At 44.0% G+C, this 20,194-nt stretch overlaps 1 protein-coding gene across 1 annotated transcript in view; it reads right to left on the reverse strand.

The window, feature by feature from the left end:
- Positions 1-20,194, reverse strand: part of LRMDA (leucine rich melanocyte differentiation associated) — a 1,296,919-nt gene that overhangs the window by 678,034 nt on the left and 598,691 nt on the right. The window contains exon 3 of the mRNA XM_061180213.1: positions 9,293-9,419. Within this exon, the coding sequence (XP_061036196.1) occupies positions 9,293-9,419 (127 nt within the window). The remainder of the gene's footprint in view (positions 1-9,292; positions 9,420-20,194) is intronic.

Genomic DNA, 20,194 nt, shown 5'->3' on the forward strand with positions numbered 1-20,194 from the left:
TATATTTTCCAAACTAAGTTCCTTCAAGCACTGTTCATACACAAGCTATGTCACCATCATACACAAGAACAAGCACCGGACCCTGGGAGGGAGCAAGACCAAGACAATGAAAAGGCAAGCTCACAAGCCAAAGAGGGGAAAACTAGTTAAAGAGGGTCCAAGCATCCTCATCCACTGTGGGTTTCCATTTGCCAACATCACCCCCCATTTCCTAAACAAAGACAGGACAATGGACAACAAAGTGATCAATCTTTCAAATCTTCAACCGATGACATCCAGGAGTGACCACAAAGGATCACTGGAATGAGGATGATGGGAAAAGGAGCACATGGAGAAGATGAGAAAGGAGGTTCCACCAAGGAGGTAAGCTTGAAATACAGCAGGTTTACGTGGCCAGGAGTCAAAACATTAGTGTATTTCATCACCCAAGACAAAACACACTTACTACTTCTTAAAGTTCAGTCACCACACTCTTTAAGAAAACCATCTAAATAAAACCAATTAAAATGACAGTGAACAATTTCAGGGAAAACTTGCCTTTTCCAGCAGGTTCTATCTTTGGATCCTTCACAGTCATTACCAATACATTAAAAGAATAAAAGAAAAAAAAAAAAAAAAGAAAAGGAATCTTGCCAGTACTCTACAAGTGCTGCCCTTCGACCCAGGCAGAGGCACCTCAGGGGCCCCCGTGCTTTGGAGTGTCTTCCTCAAAAATTTTTCAGTCGTAGTTCAGTACCAGGACTGCCTAGGGGCCAACAGCATCATTCAGGTAGGATACCCCATGCCTTCACTTGGACCTGCATGGGCCTCAGCCCCAGTCCTGGTTTCTCCCCTTCAAGGTTCTCTCCAATCCTCTGCCCCACACAGGGGACCCACTGGATGCTCCAAGGAGCACTAAGACTCATGCCCATCAGGTCATCCAGAAGCCTCAAGCCAGGTGCTAGTTCTAGGGGGGCAGCCAGACAGCTGATCACTCTTGCTCGCTGGCACAGTATTTCTTTTGCGAGACTGCAAGAGAGTAGGCTGCCAAAATGGCGCTGATGTGTTGACGTGAGGTGACTAGAAGTATTTATGTGGACAACGGCCCTAGAGAACCCAGGGGAAGCCCTTTCTGCTATGGACGGCAAAGTCCAAGCCAAACCTGTTTCCCTCTTAGAGACAAATTCCTAAAAGCTTCACCTTTTCTTCATCTACCGCATGAAGGTGAGAACGTGAAGGAATGGAACTCAAAACTGGCAAGATCTTCAAGTTAGGGAAACACTGGGCAACAGAGGTGCCTTGAAGTCCCAGTCATGCCTCAACATTTGGTGACTAGTGATGGGAAGCCTTGCATTCTACCATCCAGGGAAGTAGGCCCAGTCTAATGTGAGTAAATCTTCATACGTAAACGTGCCACAGAGCTAACAGAGCTTGTGCGTGAGGGCTGCACGCTTACATAGGCCCTTTCCAGGGTCCTGGGAAAGGCCCTGGCAATAGAGTCACATGGTCACATATTTTCATAAAGCCTGCAAAAGTAGGTTACTTGAACCGCAATCAGTTAAGAGCATTGTCTTTCTCTGGTAGGACTTCTTCTGTCACACTTCTGCTTGAGTAGGATGATGCTGGAGGAGCTGTGGGAACTCTGGGGACCTAAGAGGAAATGGTGAAGGAGTGGCATTGAATTAGGATTCAGTGGGTCTGTTTCTGTGGTTTGTAGTCATTTCTGTGTCTGTTACTACAACAGCACCAGTAGGAATGGCTTGCAGTGATATTCCTACCACCCACCATGCTGACACACACATGTGGGGACCAACATAAAAATGACGATAAAACAGTTAATGAACTTATCAATTCAGAGAATATTTAATATTAAGTTGCTGAGTATGTATACACACACACACTCAAACACAACTAACTTGAAATGTCTTGAAATCTTTTAGCTCATAGATGAGAGAAATGTGTACGAGTTTTCCCAAAATTTAGTAATTCTAAAACTTTTACCAATAATTCAGTGGTGAAATTACCAATAATGAATGGTGAAACTGAAAGAAACATCCCTAAATATTAAAAATAAAAATCAATTTTCAATTAGATGGAATTATCTACTCTCTATAGAAAACACTACAAAATTTAATTACATAATGAACTTATAAGGGAATTTGCAGAAAAGAAATAGAAAAAAGTTCTTATACAGATACGTTTAGTATAAAGGAGATTGTTTTCTAAATATTTTAATGTGCAGTATCCGTCAACCTAAAAAATTTTTAATTTGCTTTGATGTATTTTTTATTCCAAATAAACATTCATCTTCATACCTAATTTTGCCTTTGTAATTATAGTCTTTGCCTTTAAGAGGGCCTCCTCAAATTACGCAAGCTTCATACTCCACAAAATCTGGATCCACCCCTTAACAGGAGGCCATGGAGAGGCAGACTCATTCGAATGTCTTGATCATGGGAATTTCTTGGGCAAAGGGTCTGCAGGCTTCAAAAAGCTTCAGCCACCCTATGCCAATGAATCCAAGAAGTGCTGGATTCTTTGGAGCCTCAGAGCCTGCCTCCTTTAGGATATTTTGTGAGGCAGAAGCGAGTCCTTCTTCCTAAGCCTTCCAACTACCCGCTAAATGATCATTTGGGCTGGGCCAGGTGGTCCCCCAAATCCACACTGTGAGAAATCACTAGCACCTACTCCGCGGACGCTCTGGACCAGAACATCATCATTATGTTGATACCACCAGTGGAGGATGACACGCGAGAAGAAGTTTTAATTGGTTTCTTCGTCTCCTGGGTCAGTAAGGACAAGCACAGCCCTGTCTTGCCTGATTGCGAGCTCAGAGACAGAACTTGTCACATTCCTTTCTGTCAAGTCGCACAGAAAACTAACCAGAGGCAATCAGCGGAGGGAACTCAGTGTCCCTGGCTAACCAAGACTACCTCAGTGGAGCCACTTTCAGGGATTCTCCGAAGGGTGGTTTCATTTTTTCTCCTTTTTAAAATGTGAAGCTATCTGGCACAGTTTCAACTCTCTCCAGCTGCATTCTCAGCACACACCTGGTTTCCCTCATCAAGTCTTCTCCAGAGTACTTGCCGTTTAGATTTTTTTCAGTGTTGTCTACAGAAAGTTGCCACTGCAGAGCCCAGCTGTCATGGCTAGGCTTGCCAACGGAGATTTTCTGCAGAGGGCCCAAGATCAAAGCCACATCTTGCCTTGAAAGTTTGGAGCCCGAGGGAAGAGGGGAATCTCATGGTGTCACGTCCAGTTGCACAGGTCTGAAGCTGCTTCCCGGGTGAGAATGGGTACGTACCTCTCTCTGTGCTCAGCTCCAGGTCAAACGGCAGCACCTGTGACCACTGCGGGTATTTCAACCAGAGCTTATCCTGATAGAAGATTTTCAAATGCTAAACGGTCTACATGGCATATTTGATTCACACCCACACGTGTCAGAAATATTATCACATCCAGATAACAATTAAGAAAACTATGGTCAGGACTTCCCTGGTGGTGCAGTGGTTACGAATCCGCCTGCCAATGCAGGGGACACGGGTTCGAGCCCTGGTCCGGGAAGATCCCACATGCCGCGGAGCAACTAAGCCCATGCGCCACAACTACTGAGCCCACGTGCCACAACTACTGAAGCCCGCACGCCTAGAGTCTGTGCTCCGCCACAACAGAAGCCACTGCAGTGAGACACCTGCGCACCGCAACGAAGAGTAGCCCCCGCTCACTGCAACTAGAGAAAGCCCACACACAACAATGAAGACCCAATGCAGCCAAAAATTAATTAATTAATTAATTATTTTAAAAAAAGATACTTCTAAAAAAAAAAGAAAACTATGGTCAAAGGTCACACAGTCTCTAAATGGCCGAGTCTATATTCAAACCTAGGCCCTATAAAATGACACTTCTCGTCATTTCCTAACACAGAAAGGAGAATTTAAAACACTGAAAAACGAGGGGTCATATGCTTTTGTGGGACATCATAAGGTTCTGTCATCCAGCTGTGCTCTGTACCTCAGTTGCTTTCAATTTGGGCATATTCACTTAAGGCATCGAGGCTTTGGCTAACAGTTAAGGGTTCAAAGAACTTGTAAAGTTTTAGGGTGTTTAAATGATTTCATATATCTATATAAAATGCCATTACAATCTCTCAACAATACTTCCAAATGTGTAATACCCAGTTTACAGGTACAGACCCTTCCCCAAGACGACACGGTAAGTTGCTATGGGAACTCAAGTCTGGCCTTCTAACTCCACGCACTGGTCTCCTTACTACAGCCCAGCTGTGTAACATATAGCACTATTCTTTCTTCCTGTTGGCACTATAATTCATACTGTCTCTTCATACATGTGCTTAAGCAAAGAGAAACAGAAAATAAAGAAATGAAGTGTGATTTAAAATGAAGTCAGCTTATCACCTTTCCCCTACCCACCCCCAAAAGGCAAGTGGGAGAGAATAATTTGATTGTGCAAAGGTTAACTATCTATATTTTCCTGACATTTCTGTTGTTCCCTTATTTAGGGTTGAGTATTCAGACATGATATGGCTGAGACTGTCCATGCTCATGGGTGAGCAAGAAGGAGAGAGTGTGAGAATATGAGTGTTGAGGAGAGGAAGTCAACTCCATGGCCAGTGACTATGGGACTAGTCCAAACAAGCCAAAGGAAGAAGAGAGAGATAAGCTATAAATATGAGATGAAGAGGTAGACTGGGACAACCAAGCTCTTAGGTCTATCAGAACAGGACCCCAAAGCTGAGGGCTGAACAGAAGTGGAACAAAGGGCTGGGAGATCAAGGAGGAAGTGTGCAGCTGGGAAGGTGAATTGAGAAGAAATTTGCCAGATGCTTGGTTTGGGCTCTGGAATCCCTCTCATATTTGTTCTACATTTGGCATGTGACTTGCTTTGGCCATGGGACAGCAACATCTATGATGCAAATAGGGCTTTAAAAGTACTTGTACATCAAGCTTTGCTCTTGGAGCATCCCTCCCACATGGAAAGGCCTGTGCTAGCCTGTTGGAGACATGTAGTCCAGCCAACAACCAGTACCAACCTCCAGATATATAAGCAAGGCCATCTCAGATCATCCAGCCCCAGCCGAGCCTCCAAATAACTGCGGTTGCATGAGTGACCCAAGCAAGACTAGCAGAAGAACCATCCAGCTGAGCCCTGCCCAAATAGCTGATGCACAGAATTGTAAACCAAAAATATTTGTTAATTTAAGCCACTAATTTTGGGGGTGGATTATTATGCAGCAAAGCTAACTGACAAAGCCCTAGTCTAAGGCATTTCATGGAGTAACAATAGCAATATGGAACCTCATAACTGTTGTAGAGCCTGGAGTATTTCCATAAGTAGGGAGGAGAGTCAGTTGGCTGAAAAGGTCAAGTCAGGAGTATAGGATAAGAGAATGGCATGTAGCAGCATGTACTGCTGCTTCTACCTGCCTTTCATTCTACAACTTCTTGGTCAAGTGCATGGGGAAAGTAAACCAATCTTCATGATCACACTGGTAGGTCAGGGGAGAAAGAAGTCATGCTGCATCATGAAAAAGCTAACTAGTTATCTTTTGTATCTACTGGCAATAAAGTACTTACAACAGTGTAGTGATATAACTGGCCAGCTCTACAACTACACTTTGCCTTCTGCTGCAGTCCTTTTCACACCACCATCATTGCTCCCTGAGCATTACTGCTACAGATTGGAGAAAAGGACTGAACCATGGAAAAACAAGAAGCCTATTAATATCTGATGATAGCAACACTGAAAACAAAACCGTTATTCAGTCCACCTTATTCCTTTAAAAATGAGAAACATTCTGCACAGCAAAGGAATCCACCAACAAAACAAAAAGGTAACCCACTGAATGGGAGAAAATAATTGTAAATAATATTTCATAAGGGGCTAATATCTAAAATATATAAAGAACCCATAAAACTCAATAGCAAAAGCAAAAAGAAAACCAATCCAATTACAAAATGGACAGAAGATCTGAATAGACATTTTTCTGAAGAAGACATCCAGATGGCCAACAGGTACGTGAAAAGATGCTCAACATCGTTAATCATCAGAACCACCATGAGATTTCACCTCACACCTGTTAGAATGGCTACTATCAAAAAGACAAGAAATAATGAGTGTTGGTGAGGATGTGAAGAAAAGGGAACCCTTGTGCACAGTTGGTGGGAATGTAAATTGGTGCAGCCACTATAGAAAACAGTATGACAGTTCCTCAAAAAATTAAGACTACCATATGACCCAGGATTCCACTCCTTGGTATTTATCCAAAGAAAACGAAAACACTAACTTGAAAAGACGTATGTACCCCTATGCTCACTGCAGCATTATTTACAATAGCCAAGATATGGAAACAACAGAAGTGTCTATCGAGGATGAATGGATAAAGAAACTGTGATACACACACACACTCAATGAAATATTATTCAGCCATAAAAAACAATGAAATCTTGCCATTTGTGACAACATGGATAGACCTCAAGAGCATTATGCTAAGTGAAATGAGTCAGACAGAGAAAGACAAACACTGTATGATCTCTCTTATATGTGGAATCTAAAACAACAATAACGACATCGAGACCAAGCTCATAGATAGAGAGAACAGACTGGTGGTTGCCAGAAGAGGGAGGGGGTGATGGGAGTAGGAGAAATGGTAAACCGCTTTTTTGTTGCAGTTGTTTTTAGTTTAAATAAATTGAAAAAGTTAATTAATTAATTCTAAAGTGTATCCCTGTGCATTTTCAGTATATTCTATGCCAGGTTATGAAAATGAATCCTCTAAAATGGGAGACAGTAATGCTTAGTAAGTTCACATGAAGCATGAATATTAGTAGAATCGAACCTAATTAGACTAACCAGGTAATCTGCCAGGCATCAATACTTACTCAATATCTCTTCAATTGTCAGTGGTAATAGAAGAAAGCAATACTATAACCTACGTATTTCAGACACACTGGTATCCAACAAATACTTTCCAATAATTGGTTATTACATAAATCAGTGGTTGATCAAAAAAAAAAAAAATCACCCACTGATTCATCTGCAGACTGGGATTGCATGAAATGACATTCTCTCACAGCTGGTATGCCCTTCTTTTAATTGTTTTGCTCAGGCTGGTGTTAAAAGGAGCTTGCATTTCTCAGTATGTACCAATTAATACTACAGAGAAGCAGCCAGGAAGTGTGCTGAGTTAGAAGAGGAATTGAGTTTGGGATTAGCATTTGTACAGAATTTGCTGTACAGCCCTTGTGACTTCATCTGTGTGCTGTTAGGGAAGCCCTTCTCACTGTACCATTTTTTATATTGCATTCTTGACAATATCCCGGGGCAGAGGCAGCTGGTTTTATAGCTATGCAGAAACCTGCTTTGCTTATGTCATCATTGTACTTTGATTCCAACATACAAAAAAGTTTTTCACATATTCCTCTTTATGAGTTATTCTGATAGGCAGGTGAAAGCTGTAACATCACACACACACAAAAATGCAAAACAGAGGCTCTGAGATTACTTGACCATGGCCACACAGCTAAACATGATTAAGCTGACTCATGAACCCAAGTCCAACAACTCCAATACTCTACAGTGACGTGGGACACAGGATATGAGCATTGGGGTCCATAGGAGGAACCATATCATCCAAATTCTAGTCTAATTATCCTTCTATTCTTAATTGATTTGAGAATATCATCCAGCTGATCATCCCAGACAGCTAAGGAACCCATAAGACACACTGACTGTAATAATTTTTCAAACAACAACTAGGAAACTTGGTTGACCAAAGGATAGGAGAAGAAAAAAATAAATCCATCAACATTTCAATATGATAAAGACTGATATTTACTTGTAGGCCTTCTTCTTCTTCTAAGAAAGTGCCTATTATTAATGGACACAAATAGCATATTTTACTGAATAAGAAAATATTAACTTATGACTTACCATATAAACAGCGGCTAAAAATAATTGTGCAAATCATTCTTAAAGCTGACATAAACATATATGTTAATCTTAACATATTTATCTGGCTTTATTTCATACTCTATGGGAAAATGCCCCCATCCCATTTCTATTTCTAACTTACCATGTGAACAAGAACAAGTGATTAAACCACACCAGGTCTCAAACACTCCATCAATAAAACAAGGTGATTGGACTTCAAGTCTGAAGTAACACAGTAAAATGGAAAGAACTCTGGATCTGGCCACAGTTGAGACCGAATCTGGGGCCTAGCATCTTGTTAAATGTCTGGCTGTGGGCCTACATTTCACCTCTTTCCTCATCTAGGTAAATGGACAAACCACGCCCTTCTCAAAGGGTTTGGAAAGAATGAAAAATAATACACTTAAAGTTACCTAGCATAGTGCCTGATGCACAGGAGTGCTCAATAAAGAACAGCTGATGATAATGATTTCTGCATCGCATAATCATTTACTGAACCTCAACTCTGCGCCAGACATTATTCTAGGTGTGAAGGATACAGGAGTTAACAAAACTGACAAAACTCCCCGCCTAAGCGAGCTGGCACTGTGCAGGCATGGAGGTCCACAACTCTTAACATGGAGGAGCTGTGTGGCTTACACTGAATGGAGGTTCTGATTCCTTTCTTAGCCTCACTACAGAAACCAGAGCAACTAGTCCCTTTGAGTCTCATCCCAGGCTGCTAGATCCTCACCCACTTAAGGAGAAACCACACACTAGAATGGCTCTCCTCGGCCCTTCTCATCATCCTAGTACCATAAACACCACAGAGGGCAGAGCTGGGCCTGGGCTTCCCACTTATCCTCCACCTGAGCCCCTTCCCCCTTCTCTTTGGCCAAAAGCATTCCCCAAGCCTGCGCCAAAGCCTTCCAGAAACCTCCCTGAAGGCCAAGGTTGCTTGGCGGTACTACCCGCTGCTTCCCACCAGAGGTCGCCCTCCCACACAAGCCTAAGCAAACAGAACCCGGCTTTGCCTTCTCGGCAGCAGTGACATTATTTTCTTTCTCTATTTTTATCTATTAAAAAGATTTCTTTACAGCCATAACTTAGATCTCTACACTAAAATGGAGCAACAGGAAGATATAATGGTGCATTTCATTTATGAATGACCTGTAATAAATTACTCCGAAGTGTCCCGAGTGCCAGGAGACAGAACGCTTTGTCTGCCCACGGACTGTATTTCACCTGCTTTAATTTAGCTGACACATAAACCTCATTTGACATTTCGCAGGTATTTGTGGGGGGCGGGGGGGGGGGTGGCCTGCGGGAGGGGACCACTGCGGGGCCGGGCGGGGAGTGTGGGTGGCGGCAGAGCCAAGGATATTTGGTTCTTGTTGAGGGTTAAGGTGTGGAGCCTGGGTAACCCTGGCAACACAAGGTCATCCCCGAGCAGATTGTTGTCCAAGATGAGTTCCTCCAGGCTCCCGAACGCGCTCAGTCCTTCCAGTGACCTGCAATGACAAAGGCAACAGGAAAAATGATCCTGCACTAAATCAGGGAGGCCATTATGAGCCGAAATAAATATTTTAACCTTCCCTTTCAGGACTGGGAATAGTTTGGGCTTGGTGCCTGTCAGCAAAGTGAATGACAAGAATTAGTAGTGGGAGCCGGGGCGGGGGCGGCGGGGGAGAAGGGGCCGCTGGCACTCACCGCATCCTTCACGCATTGCCAACATGAAGGATGAGGGTCACTTAGTGAGTAGCCAGGATCCAAAACAAAGGGCTTCAGATACGGCCTGCAGGATAAATTTGTCAATGTCTTGTGCCTTCAGGCACCCAGCCTCAGCTGACCCTAACCTCCATTCCCAAGATAAATAACTCTGTCACAGTTCACCTTCATTCCCTGTACACAAATTTAAGTTGTCATCCATCATTCCTGCCCAGAAATATCATACCCCTCTTACAATAATAAATATAACTTCAAGTATCATTTCTTAGCAGTTCTCCTCTACGCAGTCCTAGGAAAAGGCAAGGAAGGCTTCCTTTCTCTGCGTTCACCGCCTTTGACTTTTTCTCCCCTCTGCTTTTTTTCTTTACTAATCACTTAATTTGCTTCTGCCCAGTGTCCCTGTGGCTGCCTCAAAAGGCGAGATATCTGCGGAAGCACGGAATCACTCCAGTCTGAGTGGCTGTTTTTTTTCTTTCATTTCTTTTTGTTTTTGTTTTTGTTTGGCGGGGGGAGGTGAGGTAAGGAAGGGGTTGAGGGAATTTCTGCCTCAAGGCTCCTGACTTGACGTTTACTGTTTTAGTTTATGAAAAGTGGATTTCTCCATTTTTTTTGAAAAAAGTGCCAAATGCAGCAATGGAGATGTCGGGGCAGTAAAGAAACAGGCATCGGAAAGAATTAAGTACCCGACTCAGAGAAAAAAAAAGTATCGGGGGGAAAACAGCCCTGTTCATAGACGTAGCTGAAAGTTAACTCTTAAGGTTAGGGGCACAGGGCTGCTGGGGGTGCAGGCAGTGAGGGGCAGCTGTGCGCATGTGCCTGCCCGGTGCACGCAGATGGTAATTACAGAAAGCTGCCCGGTGGAGGGACTCACACGGCCACATGCTCCCAGCTCGTTCACCTGCCAGACCCAAGAGCTGTGCTGAGCCTGCACAGGCTGACAGCTGAGCTACGACGCTGACCAGAGGGTAGACTCGCACAGGGCTGCCTGCCTGTTCTATAAAATGTAACGAATCGGGGAGACGTTGTCTACGCTATTTATACACTTACTGATGGCCCTGCCATCACAGACCCTCCTGCTTGCGTGTGCAATGCCGGTACATGTGATGTGATTGTTCAGTGCCTGTATGTGTGGCGTGAGTGTGAACTCGAGCACCAGACCTTTCTGAATACATCCATCTCTCCCCTGTGGGACCTGTGTCAATAGGACTCCAAAATCAAGAGGAGGTGAAAGATGCCTGGTGAAGAAGCAATTCAACCCCCAGACTCCACTGGGCCCAGAGCTCCACCAGCGGCCCCACTCCTGCCCCAAACCTCCAGGTGGTCCCAGCCACGGCCCAGCACCCAGACCACGTCTAATCCCGTAACTGACACTACTTGCGCCGCAGCAGGGGGGCAATACCGCATACACTTGGGGTCAAGGGTCAACAGGGTCACCAAGTTCCATTTCCTCCTCCTCCTCTCTCTCCTTCCTCATGTTTCAGGAAGGCAAAACAACATTTATACACTTACAGTCAGGAATGCCTGGGGTTTTACTTCTGTGCCATCATTTACTTGCAGCCTGAATTTGGGCATCTCAACAACCCCCTTGAGTTCCCTTCTTCTATGTTGCCCCAGCTCACAGGATCTTACAGGGAATACGTGGGAGAGAACTAACAACCTATTAGCGAATACTAATTTCTTTCTTCTCCTTCCGCATTGATTTTTCTGGAAGCCCTGACCTTTGGTCAGGGGTGTCGGGGGGGGGGGGTTCAGGATGCACAGGGTGGGCAGAGGAGGAGATGTGCAAAGGTGTGTAGTAAGTGTGGCTTCTGCACAGAAACTTCACGTTTTCTTGAAGTCCCTTCCCCCTTGGGGGTTACTGAGTGCTGATCCCAAAGTGTTCAGGACTAGCCCCCGTTTACCTCAAGGGGAGTCGTGGCCACCTCCCCATCAGGGCACCTAATGGATGGCTAATCAGTCCTTTGTGCACAAACATCAGCTGGGCTCTGGTCAAAGGTGGCATCCAAATACACGTTGTCCCGGAGTTACGTTATCCAAATATAATACTTTTATCATGAGAATCAGCAAAGGGTTGGCAACTGGCAAGCAGAAGAAAGCTCCCTTCCAAGAGTGCTTCAGGGGAGGCATAAGACAAAATGACACCACATGGTGAGGACAAAGCCGGGAACACTAGAAGGAGTGCCCGCAGAGATGCCTTTCCCTCCAGGGTGGGCTCTGGGGCAGAGCTCAAAACCGGAGGGAGATTTCAGAGAGCACTTGGGAAGCTCAGCCTCAAACCCCCTGTCACCTGTCTGGTTCGAGATCCTTTTCGCCATGTCATATTGTTAGCTGCTCAGTTAAAAGGCAGGTTACGGGGGGTGGGGGGATTGCTAATTAATAAATCCCTGTCTTCATGTCATCACTGGGGTGTGCACTTGGTGATTTAATCAGCTAAATTCAGAGCTGAGGGATTGGAGGGGTAGGAGGCAGAGAGCGTAATGAAGGATAAAACTGGAGGGGAACAGGAATTCTGGAGCTTGGCTGGCATGTGGAAGGCAATAAACAGATGCTTGGAAGGTGCTTTTAGTTTTTACTTTTAAAAAAAGTTTACTTTTGTGTTATTGCTATTGTTGTTGTTGCTGCTTTCCCGGAAGGAAGACGGGGAAAGAAATTATGTGGGTCAATCTGTGAGCTCATACCCCTAAATACAAGATGCCTGCAAAGAGATGTGTGCTATTAAATTAAATGACAAGGCAGAAAAGGCTTTAAGGGTCCACATAGATCTATGCTGTTCAAGGGACAGCTATGGTAGCTACAAGAAAAAGATGGCAGGACTGGAATTTCTCCCCTATAACCTTGTGCGTGGACAGCACCCCAGACCCAAGAGCCCTGGTGGAAGAGGTGAGTGTCACTCCAGGGTCACCCACCAGCTTGCTTGGCTGTGGCTACAAATGCCTGAGGGGTGGGCTGGGAAGGCCAGGCAGGCCGGAGTGCCACGGCCAAGGGCTGGACAGAGAGGGCAAGGCACAGCCAGCTGGAGAGAGGTCTTCCCGGCCCAGCAAGGAGATGTCAAGGGCAGGCAGGGAGACCCGGTGTGCGGTCCGATCTGTGGCAGGTGGTTTGCTCTGGAAACCTAATCAGCACCTCCAAAGTGCCCTGCAGGCTGCCGGCCTCCGCTCCACCAGCGGGAAAGCTGCCCATTATGTCACCCACAGGTACCATCTTGGTTACCTCGTTCGCAGGGCTCCGGCTGGGCTCCCCCAGGAGCCGCTGCGGCTGCTGGGAGAGTCCCAGTGCCTTTTCCAAAGTCACATCAAAATGACAAAACATCACAATGCATTCAGCTCCAGTGGATTCAAACAGAGAGAACTTTTAAGTTTCCACTGTAATTAACCCTATCCTCGTTAAGATAATTATGATCAAGCTTCCTGTCAGAGTTAATATCCCAGCATCATTGCCCGTGGCTCCCACTCTGCCTTCATTAGCTTACAAAAACAGTGGCGCTAAACAGGCCCCTTGCCCTCTGCAAGTCAGGCCAGTGCTGTGAGCCTCACAGAGGGAGGGACCTCAGGCAGGGCAGCAGGGCCTCCTGGAACCCCGATCCTTTCTGCTCCTGGGTGGGCGCACACTCAGTGCTCTCCATCCTTTCCCCAAAAGTTGTCAGAACAGGGAAGGAGAAGGGCCCGGACCAGAGCAGGGCTGGGAGGTTTGGGCAGAAGAGGTATTCAAGTGTAGCTCCCCCTTCCCCAGCAAAAAACCAGCCAGGAAAACCATCAGAAGACACATCCAGAACTCCCGGTTCAAGAACTGCCCATCTCTTTCCTGGGGTACAGGCTATGGTCAGAACTAGACCTCTCTGCCCTCAGCTCCCAGCCTGTAGCGGGGATGATAATTCTGCCTGACATGAGATGGGCAGGGAACGGGGAGACAGTTAACTACAGACCCTGAGAAAGAAAAGTATCCCTTTGTGGAACCAGCGTTGCCTCAAATCCAGAACCAATTAAGAAGATTTCTACTAAGGTCTTTATCTACTCCCTCTGTGATATCTACCTAAATATCCATATACATATTTTTAACTGAGAAAATGGAGAGGCCGTGGAAATCCTAGAGGACCCAACCCATATATCTGATGTCTGCCACACTGGCTACTTCTGCAGACCTGCTCAGGCCAGCCACTGCCTGCTGTGTAACGGTCTCTCTGCATGACTCCTGTCTGCCCAGCTCCCAACAAAAAGGGATCTCAGTGCAACCTCCGAAATACCTAGAAAGTTGTCAAATGCACAGTAAGGGCTCAATGCCTTTCAGCCAACTGACTACTGATTAGCCAGGAGCCTGTGAGTTGCTGAGTAAAAAGCTGCCAATAGCATGGCAAGGGTAGGACAAAGAGCAGGCCTCAGGGTGACCAGCCAAGGGCTAGGAGGGCAATCCTTCAATCTGCATTCTTTCAGGGGCCAGAGCGCCTCCCTCTCTTTACCCCAAGGCCAAGCGACTGAGAATAGGCAGAAGTGACATTTGGCAAGTCTGCGCCTGTATACCAGTATTGTTATTAAACTATTTCAGTAATTCCTTACCAACTGGTAAAAAATTGCAGCTCTGAGTACCCTGGGTGTCGCACCCTGTTACCCTGGCCACTCCCCAGAGCTCCCAGACCTTTCCACAGTTCAGCAACTAAGTGGTTAATGTCCCTCTCACCCTCATCACACAGGGCCTTCAAGGACCCTGCTTCAGCCAAGATCTTTCTGACTGGTCAGTGCAACTGTTAAATAATTGAAACATGGCACTTGAGAGCAGAAATAGCAACTTGGACACTTTACTCCTCCCCACCATGCCACGTACAGTGTCTGGCACACAGCAGGTTCTTGGTGAATGTCTACGCACAGACTTACAACAGAGGCCATGACCAAAGCTACAAGTACAGGACAGACAGCACAGAGCTACACATGGGGAATAAAGGAAGAACTATGAGAATAGGAAAATTGTGATATGACTGCTCCCGTCCCAGAAAAAGGCCCAGTGGCACAGACATTTTTAGAAAGGCTGCTCATCTAACCCATGAGCGGAATCCTTTCTTTCTGCCATAAAGCATTTTTTATATACTATTTAAATGGATATATATAACTATAGATGGTACATAAATATATAGTATATTACTATAGATAGTATATACTATAGTATGTCACTATACATAGTGTTATATGTACAGTTGGCACTATGTATTTTCTACATATTTTTCTGTCATTCAGGTCACATAACCAGGGGTATATGTACAAATAATAATATAAATCAACTGTCTATATGGTAAGTATATCAATAGAGGATGAATGTGTCTTTAAAAATTAGGAGAATGTGGAAAAGGCTCTAGGCTATGTAAGACAGTGTATAGTGACACCATGTGACAGTATATCACATGGAATTTGTCAAAGTCACTTTCAAAGCCCTATTGAGCCCCCTGTCAGGATGGATGATCCCTGATCTTCGGAGAATAAAATTCAAAAACGGCATAAGAGATCTGAACCCAAGACCAGTCAAAAATCTAAGGTAGTTAGCTAGGTGTTTTTTAACTCTATGTGGGATCAAGTCCAAAGCCATCATGCACCATACTTAATAATAGTAAAACAAAAACCAAAAACAACAAAAAAGAAACTGTTATATATGATCCCTCAAGAATTATGGAGAATGAGCAAGGAACTAGGAGCCCAGAAATGAGTGCCTGCATTTCCAGTTATTTGAAAAGGGAGGTAAAATTCTATCAACTTTAGATTGATAAGTTCATAAACTTACCTACATGGAATTCTAGTCAGACTGTAGCTCTGAGGAGCCATTATTTTCTTGTCCTATATTATAGGACAATATAAATCATGTATGTGATCATGTAACCCTTTTCACTTTTGCTGCCAGGAAGCTCAGAACTAAATTGTGACCCAACAGTAAAAAGGTAGTACCCCATGGTCTCTATATCTACTTTCTAACTTCACTGTCAAGGCTTATAAATATTTTATAGACTATCTATGTATTGTTTTTTGTTTTACTAATTCTAATAAGCTAGCTCAAATCCTTTGTAAAATAAGGTAGGATGGATATATATATATATATATATATATATATATATATATATCAATTTAATATAGCATAGCTTCTCAAACAGGCAGTATCTGTGCATTAAGGACAAGTTCTGTGAGGCCGGCTATTAATGTGGACGGCTGACTAGGAATAAAGATGTATATTGTATCCCCATTTCACAATGTCTTTGAAAAGAATTCTACTAATTCTAATGATATCCTTGCAGCAGAAAAGCAAAAAGTGGACTAGAAAATGACCACTTTAGGTAGAGTCATAACCGGTTTGAAAATACACCTGAAGAACACTAATTAATGGCTCAGCTTGCTCTGGGAGAAGGTGCTGGGGACTTTGGTCCTGATGTTTTGCCAATGACTTGGTTAAGGACATGTTTATCACATTTATGGAGACCAGCACCTAGAAAGATATTTAAAAGGATGCAGTAGGAACCAAAATGATCCTGCTAGAATCAACCCATTGTTTCAGCCCAATAAGATGACATTTTTCAACGTCTAATGTAAAGACCTAAATATAGATTTAGAGTTCAACTACCCCAAAATACCCATTTAATTAAAACATTAAAAGGCAAATGAAAATTGGGGAAAACGTTTACAATCTCTCCGATAGCATAAGGTTTAACATCCTGAATATGAAAAGAGTGTTTGAAAATCATTAAGGAAAAGCTGAAAGCCCTAGGATAAAAATGATCAAAAGACATGGAGAGAAAATACACAAGGAATGCAAATGGTCAATAATGAAAATGTGGGGTGAAATTTCAGCTTCATTGGGAATCCAAAATATTCAAATTAGACAGGATACTTTCACCTTACTAGCAAATGTACTGTTTTCTTAACTCTTAACATAGTCTTGTCAAAAGTTCAAGGTAACACTAATGGGAGAGTGAAACTGTTATAACCTTTCTGGATGTCAATTTATACTAAAGCCTTAAAAATTATCACCTCTTCATCCAGTAATTCCAAGAATTTATTCAGCAAATATCAAAGAAGTCTATATGGTTTAGGTATGTTCACTACAGCATTATTTATAATAACATTGTAAACAAGCCTAAATGCGCAATGATCGAAGAATTATTAAATAAAGCTCAAAATATCTGTATGATGAAACACCATGCAGCAACTTATTTTTCTTAATTAATTTATTTATTTATTTATTTTTGGCAGTGTTGGGTCTTCGTTGTTGTGCGCGGGCTTTCTCTAGTTGCAGCGAGCAGGGGCTACTCTTCGTTGTGGTGCATGGGCTTCTCATTGAGGTGGCTTCTCTTCTTGTGAAGCGTGGGCTCTAGGTGCACGGGCTTCAGTGGTTTTGGTACGTGGGCAGTTGTAGCTCGCGGGCTCTAGAGCGCAGGCTCAGTAGTTGTGGCGCACGGGCTTAGTTGCTCCACGGCATGTGGGATTTTCCTGGACCAAGGCTCGAACCGGTGTCCCCTGCATTGGCAGGCAGATTCTTAACCATTGCGCCACCAGGGAAGGCCCCATGCAGCAATTTAAAATGATATTAAACGCAGATATCTATGGATCCAGTAAAACTGTCACATTATCTATTTAAGCACCTAAATTAAGTTATAATACAGAAAATACACAAAGATCTCATGCATGGAAATTAAAAGTCATCCATGTGCTCCCCTCCATTCTCTACACAAATTTTCATCTGTACTATGTCTTCCATGTTAATGGTTAAGAGTCATTAGTCTTTTTTTCAAATAAATTTATTTATTTTATTTATTTATTTTTGGCTGTGTTGGGTCTTTGTTGCTGTGCGCGGGCTTTCTCTAGTTGTGGCGAGCGGGGGCTACTCTTCGTTGCGGCGCGCAGGCTTCTCATTGTGGTGGCTTCTCTTGTCGAGGAGCATGCACTCTAGGTGCGCAAGCTTCAGTAGTTGTGGCGCAAGGGCTTAATTGCTCCACGGCATGTGGGATCTTCTTGGACCAGGGATCGAACCCGTGTCCCCTGCATTGGAGGCGGATTCTTAACCACTGCGCCGCCAGGGAAGTCCCAAGAGTCACTAGTCTTCATTAGTTGTTTCTAGTTTACAAACTGCTGTTAATATACAATCTTGTACATTGGGACTTTATGACAATTCTGTACACACAAATACACATTGATGCATACATATATATCCACACATCTAGCTGTAGATGGATGGATGGATGGATGGATAGATAGACAGATCCCAGATATACAACACTAACCCTTAAGTAACGAGTTTATAGGATTTTTTTCCTTCTCTTTTACAGTTTTCACTAGTTATTAGATTTTCTATCATGAGTAAGTATTTTATAATCAGGACAAACTGCAGTAAATATTACTTTTAAATAAAACAAAACCATTTCCCAAACAGAAGATGGAGGAGGCTTAGATAAAGAGGGCTTAGTTAGTACGAATCTCCAGAGTGGGGCTGCCACCACAGAAGCTAATCTGACCCCGGTCCACACTACTGGCCCCTCAGTAACTCTGCTGGGAGCTTTGTTTCAATTCTCGGTGCCAGACTCCAAGGAGCATCAGCATTCGGAAACACCGCATGACCAGAACAACCAGCTGCTTTGGAAGGGTGTGAGGAACGGTGACTGAGACCGCCAAGATGACCTAACCAGGAAGAGAGGAGGCTTACTTGTTTCAAAGTAGTGAGTCTATGGCATGCCAGAAGGCAGAATCAAGAACAAATTTTTTGATTTGAGAAAATGATGTAATTTGGGAGGAGAGGTCTTGAATCAATGTTTTACAAACTTCTAAAAATAGAGAGCTGTTTGCCAAAGGATTGAGCTACCTTATGAGTCATTATATGAATTTGATCAGAGACTGGGAATCATAAAGGATGTTCACAGGGAATTTCTGCATACAGAAGATGAGATTCAGTGACCACTAAGATTCTATCCAGATTCTGTGCTTCTCTGACCAGAGCTCCTTCTGCTATAACCACAGTTCACAAGGACTGCCAAGACCCACTTCTTCCCTGCCAGAAGGGTCCCTTCTGACCCAGCCTGGTGGAAAGAGGGCAGCAGAGAGCTCTAGCTCTGTCATTCCCCATCATACTCAACTCTGTGCCTTATTCTGATCTTCTAGCTGGGATTATGCAAGGTCTCTTTAATGCTTCCCTAACTAGGGGGACATCCCCATAATTAAAAAGGCACATGTCAACACACTTACAGCCTCTTACAGCCAATAAACCAGATGTCAGAGCCACAGCATTGTCTGCATGCATCACAGTCTTCTTCCTAGACGCGCAGACTTTGAGTCCTAGGGGGATTTTAGGGTGTTCCATTCTCCACTTCACAGAAGGTGACCAATGCTCAGAGAGGTAAAGTGGCTTGACTGAAACCATACATAGTAACCAAGATGTGTCTAGAACTTTTGGACATACAGAGCAGTGTTCCCTCAACTAAACCGTGATAAACTACCTCTAAATAATTTCTAGTGTTGGTCTAGAAGTGGAAATTCACCATTGCCACACTCTTTACCAAAACACAGTATATCTCTTTGTAATTCATTCATTATAGGTCCTCAACTGTAATGATCAACCTAGATGGTCTTCAGATTCTTTTTCCTTTCGATCTCTACTCCCGTCCTAGCCCTCCTAGAACAATCCCCTGAAGAACGAGTTCTTATAGTTTTTTTTAATGTGGTTCTCATGAGGTTAAGTATTCATTAGGTAGGGCTGGGTTGAAATTTACCAGCTAACGGTCCCCTCGGCATGTACCTCTATAGCTTATTCATTCATTTACAAAAATGCAGTGAGCGCCAACTCAGTGCCTAGCACTCTGCTAAACTCTGGGGCTACAGAGATGGTTGAGGCATAGTCCCCTACTGTTAAGTAGTAGATACAGACAAGAAAGCAGTTGCCATAGAACGCAGGGTAGTGGGTTAGATTGGGAATGATAAGCACTGCTTTGGGTGGGGAGGGCTGGCTCAGGGAGAACTTCAAAGAGGAGATGGGCTTGAGCAGACAAGTCTCAGTCCAGTTGAATTCTCATCTTTTGAGCCTCTACTTGCACTTTATGCCAAAGGTGGTGGCGAAAGAACATGAGAAGAAGAGAGAATTTGATTCTGGCACTCCAGTAATGGACATTCCTAAAAGCTTATTGAGAACCAGAAAGCCTGTCTGTGACATCCACTTCCAGTATGTCAGGTTCTCAACGAGCACCTCCATCTGGGGATATGAAAGATGCACAGTTCATGGCACCCGCTCCCAGTGGGTTTATCATCTATGGGAAGAGAGAAAGAAGTTAAACTTGAAAGGAGGAGAAATCATATAGGACAGCATATACTAAGCAGTATGGGCAAGATGGGCTCTAGATGTTGAGAGAAAAGTAATGAGGGCTTTAGGGGTCACCTTTTAGGCCCATCCTCCTACGTTTGTCCTGAAGTTATTACAGCAAGTGAGTCCCTAAGGACAGAAGTGAGGAACGAGGTACCCGTACCCTCCCTATGAACATGTCAGATGTCCCCACGTCTTGTTCCCATCACTCTGCCCATCTGGCTGTCTTCCTCTCCTCTCAGCCCATCTT

This window comes from Eubalaena glacialis, chromosome 1 (genome assembly GCF_028564815.1).
Source record: "Eubalaena glacialis isolate mEubGla1 chromosome 1, mEubGla1.1.hap2.+ XY, whole genome shotgun sequence".
NCBI lineage: Eukaryota > Metazoa > Chordata > Mammalia > Artiodactyla > Balaenidae > Eubalaena > Eubalaena glacialis.